This window comes from Dromiciops gliroides, chromosome X (assembly GCF_019393635.1).
Source record: "Dromiciops gliroides isolate mDroGli1 chromosome X, mDroGli1.pri, whole genome shotgun sequence".
In the NCBI taxonomy this organism is placed as follows: domain Eukaryota; kingdom Metazoa; phylum Chordata; class Mammalia; order Microbiotheria; family Microbiotheriidae; genus Dromiciops; species Dromiciops gliroides.
In genome coordinates this window covers 64,525,307-64,539,575 of record NC_057867.1, presented here as the reverse complement: position 1 = coordinate 64,539,575, position 14,269 = coordinate 64,525,307, and the positions used below count along the sequence as shown (strand labels likewise).

Below are 14,269 nucleotides of genomic sequence, written 5' to 3'. Positions count from 1 at the left end.
CATCGTTCTTACCCATGTGAGTCAGCAGAAGTGGGCTGGAGACTTGGCAGCCTCTCTGTCTCATCTTGGCTCTGCACCCCAGCACCCCTCCCACGTGGCCACGTGAGGTCCACATATGGTCGCCTTTCTGCCCTCAGCAGGGAGGATCTAGCCATCACTACCCATTTCTTCTTCCCAAGACTGGTTCCAGCCTTCTTTGTACCTATGAATTCTCCTTATTGTTATCTGAAGCACGGGAAATTCATCTGTCCTCTGTTGTCGTCTAGTTCCAGTGGGGGGGGCAATCCCTTCTTCTCTTTCTCCTCTTGGTCACATTCTTCCACTTAGCATCTCTTTGAAGGTGATCCCTCAACCTGTGTCCAGTCCCAACTTGTCACTCAAGCTTGATGGTCACATTGTCAATTACCTACTGGACAGCTCCTAAGGTCTAGAGCTGGAAGAAAACGTCTCATCCTATGGATGGGGAAAGTGAGGCCCAGGGAGATTAGGTGACTTGCCCAGGGTTACAAAGGCAGCAAGTAATAAGTCTAGGTCTTCTGACTCCAAATTCAATGCTATAGAACTTGGGATTCCTCATGTGGATCTCTGGCCTATTATAGGAGCCGTCTAATTGGTTTCCCTGCCTCAATCCTCTCCTTCTTTAATTTATCCTCCACATAGTTGCCAAATTGCTATGTCTGAAGCACAGATCTGATCATGTCCCTTGCGTGCTCCAGAAGCTCCAATGGCTCCCTATTCTCTCATGGATAAAAGACAAGCTTTTCTGTTTAACATTTAAAGCCCTTCCAACCTATCTTTCCAGACTGATCTCGTATTCCATCTATATTCTGGCTTTCTTGCTGTTCCCTGCACATGAAATTCTATCTCCTGCCCCTCCTCTTCTTCCTTTGCACAGGAAGTCCCTATGCTTGGAATGCCTTCCCTGTTCACTTCTGTTTTGTGGAATCCCTAACTTTACTCAAATCATAGCCTAGATGCCACTTCCTATGGAAAGCCTTTCCTAATCTCCCCATAACATTGCTTGCTATTTACTTCCTATATATTTTGGGTATATTTAATCCAGAAGCTTTCCTCACCAGCCTCAGCTCATTCTGAGTTTTAGAGCTCCTGACACTATTCTTTCATGATGATGCCATACTCTTGTAGCCATCCTCTGTTATCTATCCTTGTTCCCATCTTCTACACGTGGCTTTAAAATAGAAGTTTTTTGGTGAGTTCCCTGTGCATCCAAACCAATCTTTTCATACGATTCCTGTTTTTCCTCCTTTTCAGGTTTGTGCCCCTTTGTGTCTTCAGAATTCTATACTTAAGAGTTTCCCATCATTCTTGTGCTTATCTCTCCTGAAAAACTTTAGTTCACAGGATCCTCCTTATCTTTCCTCTCAACACCTTGGAATTTCCTCTCCTAAAATCTAGGGTGCATGTCAAAATATACCTAAATTTCCTTTCCTTATCCTTTCAACCCCAGCAACCGGTTCTACCTTATTAAGGACAATTTCATCCTTCAAGGATGGAAGAAACAACAAGGGCAAATTCCATTTGGGATTTCATTCTCTCTAAGGTAAGTCAAGAAGTTATTATCTGCTCTGCATTTGGTGGAGAACTGAAGTGCTTCCATCACTACTATATCATGCCTCTGTACTAGACTTGTGATCTGTTTCCTGAACTCATCTATTTCTTCTCTGTGTCCAGGTGGTCTGCAGTCTACTCTGATGACAAATTGCTTCTGTTTTTCTCTCTACTCTATCAATTTTCTCTACCTTTCAAGCCACTATTTATACCACTGCCAAACTAATCTTTCTAAAATGTTTTCCTACTCACAAGGACTTGTAAATGGCTCCCTGTCACCTCCCGTATAAGGTCTACACTTACCTTGATATTCAAGGTCCTCCACAATCCAGTCCCGACATGCCTCATCTTTCACTGCTCATTCCCATGAACGATAAATTCCTTCACTGTAGTTCCAGTCACCCCAAAACATTACACAATCATTTCTATCTCCATGCCTTAGTTTCTACTATACCTTTGACTGCTTGAAATACTAGTTCTTCCTTTTCCCCTACTCTATCCTCCTATCCTTCAAGATCCAACTTAGGTACCATCTGCTCCGGAATGCTTTCTTTGACAAGGCCAGCCCAAAATGACCTGTAGTTCCTGGAGTTCTCTGCACAAATGTGTGCAATTTGCATCTTGTTACATCTACTGTCTCTTCCCTCTACTTGTATCTACTGCTTAATTTAACACCAAAAATCCACCAGGGTATAAAACACAGATCTGTCTCCATTATCCCCTACTTAAGCAACACTTTTAAGGTCTGCAAAGCATTTTGCAGACATTATCTAATTTGATCTTAGATTTGATCTCCATGAGGAAGATACTGGAGGTTATTATTATTCTCATTTTAGAGATCATGAAGTTGAGGCTCAGTCTAGTGAAGTGTCCAAAGTAGGGTTGGAACTTAGGTTTCTCTCGACTCCACATTAGGTGCTGTATCCATTATACTAACTCCTTCGTTTTATAGGTGAGGAAACTGAGGCTCCTGAGAGAAGCGGGAGGGAAGCAAAGGTGCAATAAGACTTTATCAAGGCTTTCTCACCCCACTGGGGGGCTCCAGACAATTCTAACTATGCCCACAATTCGGAGACCGCACCACCCTGATTCAGCTCTGATCGGGCAGGAGAGTTTGCTGGGCACCAAGAGCTACTACACTATTTCCATGGAAACCCAGCTCTGCTTAAGCACTTCTCATTTCTTCATTCTCTTGCCTCTTCTTGTGGCCCACCCTGCCCACCCCATTGAGAAGCAGTACCTTATGCTCCCTTGTGGCCATGAGCTTGGATTGAAGGCAAGACTCAAGCTACCAGCGGCAATGATGACCATTGTTAGTATCATTTTCAATCACTAATAGCATGCACTAATACCTCTACCTTGACAAACCTTTCTTCAAGAAGCACAAGGAGGGCCGATGTTTGCTTTCCATTCTCCTGGCACAGAGTTGTAGGCAAGGTCCAAAGGAAGCACCTACCTTTGTTTTTCCATCTTGCCTAGTTTTCTTTATTTGGTGCTCACAAAGATGGTACCAAGCAGACCTTTCCAATATTTCCCACTCCATGTAAGAACATTATATACAGTTCCCGCTGCACACCCCCAACCTCTACCCCAAGCTTGTTCCTCCTGTTGAGTGTCTCCCAGTGGAGATGGCCCTCTCTCTCCCTCCACCCCCGTCTGGCCTTAGTGTGGCCATCAACCAATGGGCCAGATTGGCGAGTCTGGTGGGTGCCTGACCAATTCGTGTTGGTTCAGGAACATCCAACCCCAAAAGGTAGCTGTGTAAAGAAATGGCTTCTCCCTGGTGGGGTTTTAGAGGATCATAGATTTAGAGCTGTGGGAACCATTAGAGGCCATTGAATGGAACCCCTTATCTTTTATAGATGGGAAGACCAAGGCTGAGAGGTAAAGTCACTTGCCCAGGGTTCCACATCCAGTAAGTTTTAGAGGTAGGATTTATCCCAAGTCTTCCTGACTCCAAGCCCAGTTTCCTATCCACTATACCATACTGCCTCTCACCATGTTTTCCTCCTATTCTCTTGGTCCTCTGTCCCTCACCCCCAAAGGCTCACCTGAGTGTCTGCCTTTGGCATAGCTTAAGGAGAAGAGGAGACCTTAGATCTTAAGTCCAAAGGGGCCTTGGAAGTGACTCACTCTAGCCTCCCTTATCTCTTTGCGAGGGGCCAGGGGCAGATTCAGAGAGGTTAGGTTGGGGGCAGGGAATCAGACAGAGTCAGAGAGGCTTTTATTTGATCAAGTGAACTTTCACTCTGCTTCCTATTGGTGTTTCTTTCCCCATGTCATTTCTTTTTCTTTTTTTTTTTTATGGTAGATAGCCAGTGGAAAAGCATGGATATCATTGATGTGGGCATTCCCACTCCTTTATTTAAAGTTTTGAGTTCCAAATTTTACCCATGTCATTTCTTAGCAAAGCTGTGCATTGCTTCAACCCTGTTGTTCCTTAGGTAGCTTATGGCGAGAGGACTTTCTGTTCTTTGCCATGGCCAGGTGACCCGGGGGGCTGCTAGGGACCCCAGAGGTCAGGAAGGAACCAGTAGCCATGAAGACAAAGGTGATGCCACCACAGCTGATTCAGAGAAAAGGAAATACCTTACAGAGAGACGTCTGGGGCTCTCAACTTCAGGACAACAATAATAAGTGCCATCCCCCTTCCCACCAGAGGGGTTTCTTTACACAGCGTCCTTTCCTCTACAGTGTTCTCGAACAGCAAGGTGAGTCTTCATTCTCATTATAAGGGTGAGATCTCCCAGTGCATGGTGGGGGTTAGGAATCAGGCTTGCCCATTCTTTCTCAGCCACCACCCTGACCCCCCCCCCCAAACTCTCATGATGGTCCCTAGCCTGTGGAAGCCCCGCCTCAGAAAAGCAACCAGCCAGCAGCTTATGTGACTGAATTTTGCTGGTCAGGACCAGAGAGAAGTTTTGCTCTCCTGGTGAGTTGGTTTTCAAACATAATCACACCCCCTTCCTTCCCGAATAAATGGACATTATGTAGGCCTTGGCCAAAGTGTCTTTTGTCATGGACTCACCATGTTGACTTCCGAAATCTGGTCAATGCTGGAGATGTGGATGCTCATCCCAACGGTGACAGGGTTTCCTGTGACACAGAGGGACGGGTTAGAACAGCAAATACACGTGGCTCTATTCCCCTGACAGAGGAGAGGGTTTCCTGGTTAACATGGTGAGGTGGAACAGGAATAGGACTGGGGCAGAGGAGAGAGCTATGTTCTAGTCTCAGGCACACAACCTAGTTGGGTTTCTGCTCTAGAAAATGGGAACCATGATCTCGGCCTTGCCCACCTCGGAAAAGGGAGCGTCAGGGCAGGAAGGTGGCTAGACACGGATGGGTTCAAGTTTCGGCTGAATCCTCCTCGGATGTTCCTCTGTCCCTACATGCAACATTCTGCTTCCTGCCTCAATGCCCTTGCCTGGAATGCTCTCCCTCCCATCCCTTGGAATCTGGAGCTTCCTTCAAGCTCCCTTCAGCTCAAGCGTTCTCATGTACGCAAGGCCTTTTGTCATCTTCCTAGCTCTTAGTGCTTCCCCACCCCCTGAAATACATTTTGTGTTTATTTATCTGTGTAGTGTACATGGTATAGGGGCAAAGAGAAATTGGAGCACTTGGGTTCAAATCATGACTCTGTCACTACTACCCGTGTAATCTTGGGCATAACACTGAAGGTTTCTGGGCCTCAGTTTCCTGATCTGCAAAATCAGGGGATTTGGACTAGATGGCTTTCAAAGCTTCCTTCTAGCTCTAAATGTGTTCTCATCATCGTCTTTGTATTTTTAGCAATTAGCACACAGTAGGTGCTCCATAAATACATAAGGAATCAAACTCAAATAATTTACACTCTCAGGGTCTCCATTCCTTATCTCTAGAATGAAAGGATTGGTTCAGATGATCTTTAAAGTCCTTCCAGCTCTGATGTTTTATGAGTTTACTTTGCAACAGGATATTGTGATCAAGTGAGATAATATATGAAAGAACCCTGACAATTGGTAAATTAAAAAGCCTGAGAGAGCTCTAAGTCAGGGTTAGTTGCCAGACTTGAATGAAAAGATCAGAGGAAAGAGGTCTGGTGGCAGTAGCCCTATTTAGGGCATCATTCTCATCCCCATCACAGGGATTACTTCCTTCTCTGGTGTCTTTCCTCCACATTCCATCCCAGCCAGGGGAATAGGCCTCTGTTGCCACCAATGTGTTGAATCCCAGAATTCCATAATGTGATTCTAAAAGGAACTTGAGAGACTGTAATTCTATTCTAATCCTCTAATTTTACAGACCCAGAGAGGGGAAAGGATTTTGCAATGGTCACACAGATAGCAAATGAGAGCCAGGATTTGAATCTAGGTCTCTTTGCTATAAAGAGTCTCTTGTGAATAGTCTTTCAGGCCGTTATGATGAAGCTATCACTGCTAAAATGGCTGAAGGGAAGACAGTTTCCCCTTTCACACAATGGGGTTACTGGAAGGATGGATGTTGCCTGTGGACTTAAGACCTCAAGGACCCCCAAATTTATCCTCATGATCCATTTTCTGTTCTCAGATGTACTCACACCCATTCTTTCCCTGCTGGGACCTTCATACATGGACATTTCATTTGTGGCCCCTAACCCTGAATGGGAGATTGCTCTGCCAAAGGGGCAGAAGTCATGGGTTCAATCTTTCCCTTTTTCTCTTGGAAGTTGGCCATGCTCTATTCCCAGTCTCCCCCTAACCCTGTATAGGTAGCTCACAATGGGAAGCAGTGAAAAGAATGTGGGGCTTAGTGCCAACTCAGTTCCACTGCTGGAGACTGAACAGTGTGCTGTAGCCCCTCCCTGGGGACACAGCTCACACCTTGGTAGTTCCTTAATATAGCAAACAGAGAAATCATAATTGGAAAGTAATTAATACAACCAAGAAACAAGGGAAGCACTTTGGTGTCTGTCTCCTTAGCTGAGCACAGCCCAGAACTGGGAAGCTCTAATCTGAGGCCACCTGGGGAAGTTGAGCTGAGAATGATTTTCAGGACCCTGGAGAGAACCTGGCTCCTCTCTTTCTACCTTTGTGATAGAAAGCCCGGGGAAACAAAAACCCAAAGACAGCCCCCTTCCCCTTCTCCTTTCCTCCCCACTCCCCCATGCCACCCCTCCTTGCTCCCCCTCCTTAAAACATTACCCTGCCCCACCCGGCAGAGCTAGCCAGTGCTCCAACTCACTCAGAGCCCCTGGGAGGACTGTGAGCAAAATGATCCAAGCTGAGGGGGAAAAAAGCAAGCCAGAACCTGAAAATGAAATGGTGGCTTAATTATGCGTTAATGCAAGCAGGGAAGTGGTGTGATTAGTGCTTCTTGGGGACTGTGTGCTGTGTTGTCACTGAGACAGACCCTTTGCCAGCCTGCCAGCCAGCCAGCCAGCCAGCCAATATTCCCCTTAAGTGCCACAGGACTTTAACATCACTTCACCAGGAGGGAGGGAATAAGGATCACCTCTGTGAATCTTCTTAAAGAGACAGTGCCCTGGCTTAGAGACCTTTGGGCTTTGTTCTTTCAGGGAGAAGGGCTCATCCTGAACACTGTACTCTCTTCCTGAAGCCTGGGAGATGAGCAAGGAGCTAGGGTCCCGCTAGCCAGTTTTGAGGGCACCACAGTGATGCTGGGGTCTATTGGCCCATCGAGATCTCCCAGCACTTGGAATGCCTTTCTTCCCCTATCCCTTTCCTCCATGGAGGTCTGATGCATTTGTACAAAGTTATATTGAGAAAGAGCTTCTGTTGTGCCCCATCATGTATTGTGTGTCCAAGGTGGTTGCCTACCTTGCTTGTCCCTAGTTCTGGTACTGCTTCCAGAATTCTAGAGATTAAAAACCTGTACATGAATAAATATAGAATGAATTGGGTCCTGGCAGGAAGCTGGAGTGTCTATTTAGAGTATTTTCATGGACATGGAGGCTGATCAGAGAGCTGGCTCAGTTTTCCAAAGTCACCTGATAAATAACAATATTATGAACTTACATTTCTACAAGCACTTGCTTCACAACAACCCTTTGGAGGAGACAGTGGGAACACCATCATTTCCATTTTGTCTATGAGGAAATCTAGACTCAGATTTGAATGCAACCTCCAAAGTTTCCTAACTGTGTGAACCTAGGAAAGTCACTTAACTTCCAAATCTGCTTTTCCATTTGTATAAGGGAGATAGCCCCCCGCCCCTCCGCCCCAGTAGATACCTCCAATTGCTGTTGTGAGGACATAAAAAAGTGCTTTCTTTGTATTCTCTGAGTGGCCAGAACGACCTCAGATCTTACGATTCTGGTTATTTGCATGTGCTAGTCCTCCTCCACCTCCTTCTGCCAAGCTGGGCCTCTCCTCTGTTTTGTCAAGTTGAGTGCTTTCCCTGCCCCCTCTTCCCCCCTCAATTGCATGACTGCGCCTGAGCCCGAGTCCCATGTGCACTCAAGTTCTGTCACTGTTCTTCTGCCTCTTCTTGTACATTTCAAACTTGTCTTGTCACACTAGGTAAGATGAAAGAGGAAAATGTAATTTGCAAGTGCCTGATGTTGATCCAGGTACTTGCAGTATTGGTCTCAGAGCTCGCAGGAAGGGAGCGACTCATTTCTAGGGAGCATCTCTTGGGGACGGGGGGGGGGGGGCGAAGAAGGAATCATAATGAATGGGAGGAACAGAAGGGGAGTGGAAAGTGCTCTGGGATGGGAATCAGGAGCTAGTCCTGTCTCTGTTAATAACTTGCTGTGTGATCTTGGGCCAGTGTCCAAGCTCTCTGGGCTCCCGTTTCCCCATATGTGCTGGGTGGTGCTGGTGAAATCAATGATGCCTGAAGGTCCTTCTGGCTGTGATGTTCTAGGATCTTCCTAGCTTTGCCTCATTCTGGGTGGTAGCACAGCCAAGTGAAAGCAGACTAGACTTGGCCATCATAGGGCTCTGATTCCCATCTTAGCTCCACAACTAACTTGCCTGGGCTAAGTCACCTCATCACTAGGAGCCTTGCTTTCCTTGTCTATAAAATAAAAATAACAATAATCCTTGTCCCAAACCTGGGTTTGATTCCTGGCTTTGCTCTATACTACTATACAATCGATCCCCATGCAATCGATCACTCAAGCATTTATTAAGCACTCTGCTAGGCACTGGGAATACAAATACAGAGTGAAACTATCCCAGTTTGCAAGGACCTTTCATTATAATGTTGGAAACAACAAAGACATATATATGCATAGGCAATATATATATGCAAATATAAAATGAAAATATAAATATATGAAAAGTACATATGCAGAGTAAATATAAAGAGAATAGATACAAATATTTACAATGTGGTCATTACTCTGGGTCTCTATTTTTACTGCTGTAAAATGAAGGGATCAGTGAGCCAATCAGCAAACATTTATTAAGTATTTACTATGTGCTTGGCACTGTGCTAAGGCGAAACAGTCCTTCCCCTCAAGGAGCTTAAACTCTAAAGAGGGAGCCAACGTGTAGATGATTAGGTAGATACGAGATCCATACAGCATGGATGGGAGATTAGGTTAGAATGAAGCTGGAGCTGCCTTGCAGCTCTAAAAGGAAATTCCTTAGTTGTTGTGAAGAAAGTGTTAGAGAGGTGGGAGGTTTGGTTAGCAATGTGAAGCTCCTGCTTGGATCTGAACCCAGAGCCTTTCCCTTCCTTTAGGGGCTTGTCTGCTTCCACTTTAGTCTAGCCTTTGGGAGGTGATTCTAATCCATGTGTTGGTCCAAAGCAAATAGCAGTGGGTCCCAGGAGCCTGCTCCAAAGGGCAATGGAAAGAAGCATGGTGGCTGGAAGCTGGCTGCAGTGTATCACCAAGGATGACTAGTTCTGGTGAAGTGATGGAAGATACACATGGTGAGAGCATGTTTGATTAGAAGAGGGGGAGGGGTTGGTCACAGTCAGAAGGATGACTCTGGGACAACAGTCCCTGGTGCCATACTGCTTCCTGAGCTGCAGGAGCAAAGGGACTACTCTGGGGCCTTTGGGGGATTCTCACTGGAAGGCATGGACACTAAGGACCCTAGGATGGGAGGATATGTGTGTGTGTGTGTGTGTGTGTGTGTGTGCGCGCGAGAGATAAGCAGATCCAGTTATACTGCTGTGCAAGCAGGGAGAATATGTCTGCATGTCAATTTATTTATTTCCTTTTCCTTTTTCTTTCTTTCTTTTTTTGTTTTTTGGTGAGGCAATTGGGGTTAAGTGACTTGCTCGGGGTCACACAGCTAGTCAGTGTCAATTATCTGAGGCCGGATTTGAACTCAGGTCCTCTTGACTCCAGGGCTGGTGCTTTATCCACTGCACCACCTAGCTGCCCCTGCATGTCAATTTAAATGGGGGTCACCTGTGAGTTTCTCTTTGGAGGGTGAGAAATGAGAGAAGAGGGACAACATAGGGAAAACCCTTAAGGTTTTTTAGGAGGGTGCGTCAAAACCCTGAGGGTTTGACTTTCAGGTTTCCTAGACTCCTAAAGCACTTAGCAACTCTGCAAGAAGCCCTAACAATTACATCACCTAACAGAAGATGCCCTGTTTTCCTCCCCCTGCTTAGGTGAGGATCAAATGAGGTAATGGCTGGCCATGGGGCTTTGGAAGCTGTAAGCTCTTGTCCTCATGAAAGAGGGAGCTTATTTTTAGCACTCTGCTAAGGAAATTGGGGAGAGGGAAGCTAGAAAAATGCTGTAGGTGCCCACGCTCTGTGGGAGGAAACAGGTATTCCCTTGGCACCTTGGGAGTGACAATGAATTAACCTTCCCTGGGTCAGCCCAGGTAGCAGCCAGCTTGCTTGGCCAGGCTATTATAGAAAAGAGGACAGTTGGGCACTTAAGCTGGTAAGAGGGAAGGTGCTGGTAACAATGGGGAATACTGGAGGGGTACTAATGAAGCCACAGCCATTGGTCTGGAATGGCACAGCTCCCCGATGGAACCAAGGGAGTGGGCAGTGGTAACATGGGAGGAATCTTGTTGGTTATGGCAAAAACAGAGCAGCCCCATGGTTAGCTGTGTCCTCCCCACTGCCAAGCACTTTGGACCTTCACAGGGTGCTCTGGCTGCTTCTGTTGGTCTAAGTGTTCATTTTATAAGACCACGGTGACCACCTCAAACATGTCTGGGGATGGCCAATTTGCTGGGGGCCTGGGCCTCCCTTCTCTCTACACTCCCTGTAGCTCTCCCTCTTCTAGATATTTACACTTACACTTAGTAAGGCTGTCTGTCAGCCCTGGGCATCTTATAAAAGGGAACGATCCCAGTATGATTGACAGACTGTGAGAGACAGATGCACATAACATGGTAAGATGGGGACTTGAGGAGAGGACAGCAATGAGCTGGATGCTAACAAGCTAAGCCCTTTCTCATGACTACCACCATAGTTCTGGATTACCTTTGGCAGGTCACTTTAGCTTCTTGGTACCCAGTGCCACAACTGGTCACTACATCAATCAGAGTTCTGAATTCTTTTCAGTGTTTTCCTTTACGTTTTGGGGGTCATCATGTTATTCTGCTTATTTCATTCTGTATCAGTTCATACAAGTCTTCCCAAGTTTCTCCAAATTCATCACAATATCTTTCCCCATGACACATTCCTGCTTCTTCAATTATATGAGGAATTTAGGCAAAAGCAGGTTTGGGTGTCTGAGTTTATTTGGATCACTGTGTCTGGGTAGAGCTGAAATGAAGTAGTGAAGCCTGTGTTTTTGTAAGGCGTTTGGAGAGGCATTCTGTCAAGCAGAGCCTCATTATTTCATTACCAAATAATACAAGTATTTTCAGTCCAGGAAATCTGTGGCCTTTTCAAACTCATCAGCCACACAATGGAGAGATAGGTTTCATGTTCCCCCTCCCCAATTCAGAAAGAATAAATCACACTTTCCTACTCATCATTTCCCTAATAAACAAAAACGTTCAAATGCTAATTTCTAAATGTTGTCTTGATACAAATCCAACAAAAACTGAGCCCAGAAACAATGGTGCATTTGGAGACTTTTGAAAGGGCCTGTTTTCCTCCAAATATGTAAATATAGTCTCCCAGTAATGCTCTTGTTTCAATGGGTTCCCATCCTGGATCTGTCCTGTTGTGTGTGTGCATGCCTGCATGTGGATCTAACACACCCATCTGTATCCATGTCCTTCTCCTGCTATGGAGATGCTCAGGTAGTCACTCCAGCTTCCTGCCTGGATCCAATTCAGTCTGGATTTATTCCTGTAGAGTTTCAATCTCTCCTGTTTTGGCAGCAGTTCCAGAACTAGGAGCAAGCAAGGTAGGCAGCCACCTTGGGCACACGATATACCACGGGGCACAACAAAGGCTGTTTCTTAACATAATTTTGTATAAATGCATACATTTGACAATATCTCAAATTACTCCCCTCTGTGGCTCAAAAGGGTTGATTTGATAAGTTAGGTGGATGTGTCAGCGAAGGCTTAAAGCCTTTGATGAACACACAGGGGCACAGTTTTTAAACCTGCCTAGGGCACAGTTCTGTTTACAAGGATTTGCTGTGCTTTTCCTCTTCTGTTTTCTTCATTAGGTAATGATTTTCTCAGTGGGCTGCAACAGGGGCTTGGGAGGAGCCCTTTGCCATTACATATGGGATGTGACAGAAGATTTGAATTTCTGAAGTTTTATGGCCATTTTATCTAGTTCTGTATCATTGCAACCCGGGGCTGAGCCCCATGCATCTGTTCATTCTAGCTAGCTCTAGAGAAATGTGCTCATTCTCACACCATTTCTCCTCAGGAAGGAAATTACAATATGACAGTCTACCTCTGTTCAATATGGCCTTTTCTTGGCCCAATGGTCCCTTCTCTATTCCCCAGTATGAGAGCAAAAGAGTTACCCAGAGCAGCTACATTGCATAGATTTTGATCTGCAAGATACCTTAGAGGCCACTGAGTCCACCCCCTTAATTTTTTTTTCTTAATTTTTATATATGCGGAAATTGAGGCTGAGAGAGCTGAAGTAACTTACCCAGCCTCATATAGCTTTTAAGTACCTGAGGGAGGATTGGAACCCAGGTCTTCCTGAGTCCAGGTGCTGATAGAACCCAAAAGGATTTAAAAAAATTATAATAGCATACATTTCTAGAGTGCTTTAATGGTCACCCAGAATGAAGGGAGTATGAGTGTTATTAGCGTTTTCATTTTATGGCTGAGGAGAGAGGCTTAGAAAGGTCAAATGATTTTCAGCTCCCAAGTTCTATGACTCTATGCTTCCTTCCTGTTCTAAGATTCTCTGAGCTGAGGGTGCCTGAGGAGGGATACCAGGTGTGAGGCATGGGCTAAGCTGCTCTGGATGCCACATCCCTAATTGCAGCCCAGTGATTTTGGTATTTGACCAGTATTTGACACACCAAGATCCACCCTTCTGCCTCTATACGTCTGGCCCCATCTGGCCACCAGTGGAGCTGCTGTCATGACCACCAGTGACAGCTGCCCCAAAGATAAGAGTGTTGCATCCTTCCCAAGTCAACACATCATGCCATACAGAAGAAAAGGACTCCCACCTCTGCTCCCTTGTTGCATCTCTAGGGAAGTTACCCGGAAGATTCGAGGTTCTTGGCAATGCCAGACCCGGATTCCTCCCTGCCCTCCTGCCCTTTCTCAGTTCTGTGGGAAGAGACTCCACCAGCAAAAAGTCAGGTGTGGGACTCTGGGAGGGCTTCTTCACCAGTCAAATGGTGCTTGTCTTCATTTCTGTGGACAAGTCTTATGTCTCTGCTTATTTCATCACAAAGTTTCTTTGAAGATAGATGTGATGCCACAAGTTCCAGGGGATTCGCTTCCACTTCCAGGGCGTTTGTGCATGGAGGAGATGTATTATTTCTACAAATACACCTTGACCAGCACAGCAAAGTTGCAAAGAAGTGCCTGACAAGGAGATGGAGAGTGAATGTGTTTCTAGGTAAGGACATTTTAGCTGGGAGTGATTGGGAAGGTACTAAGGGACACCGTAAAATGGCTCCCTTCTGCTACCCCACTAGAGTCCTCCATGTCTTCATCTGAGAAAGACAGACTCCATGTTTGATTCGAGATACACAGGCAGGGAGTGGTAGACAGAGCAGGGTGGACAATTCTCAGCCAGGGAAACTGGCACTGGGCACATTGGCGAAGGAATCAGCCGAGCCTCCCAGGGGTTGGTAGAGTCTAGGTGGCGATAGCAGGGCAGGGTTAAGGTCAGGTCAGCTGATATTGTTATGGGGAGCTGCCTCATGGTAATGGAGAAAGCTAAGTGAGTTCAGGGTCAGGGAGATGGAGATCAGTGGCATCCTGAGTAGCATGGCACTACTTGGCCAGCCCCAAATGCCAGGTCCATCCAGATAAAAGATCTTATTCTAGCCAGGAGATTTGGAGTTCTGTTGGAGTTCATGATCTCCTGGGCTTATCTTGGGTCAGGAAGCAGAAAGGGAAGTCCACATTTAGCAAAGGGGTCCTCCCTACTAGGACAGAGATCCTGATACAAGAACCACTGGAAGAGACTGCTGCCCTGTGCCAGCTTATTGCCCAAAGTGTGCAAATGAATGAAAAGGCATTTAGTAAGTAGATGTGCCAAGCACTGTACAGACAAATACAAATGCAAAGACAGTCTCTGCCCTCAAAGGGCTTACATTCTCACAAGGAAACAACACACATAGGGGACTCTTTAGACTGGAAAATTTCAAGGACGATGAGGGGGGTCATTCGACAAATCCCATCTA

The 14,269-nt window shown here is 45.9% G+C and overlaps 1 protein-coding gene across 3 annotated transcripts in view; it reads right to left on the bottom strand.

Annotated features, from left to right (window-relative positions):
- GABRQ (gamma-aminobutyric acid type A receptor subunit theta) overlaps nucleotides 1-14,269 on the bottom strand; it is a 71,135-nt gene that overhangs the window by 36,596 nt on the left and 20,270 nt on the right. For all 3 annotated transcript variants that reach the window (XM_043973812.1, XM_043973811.1, XM_043973813.1), the window contains one exon: nucleotides 4,598-4,665. In XM_043973812.1, the coding sequence (XP_043829747.1) occupies nucleotides 4,598-4,665 (68 nt within the window). The remainder of the gene's footprint in view (nucleotides 1-4,597; nucleotides 4,666-14,269) is intronic.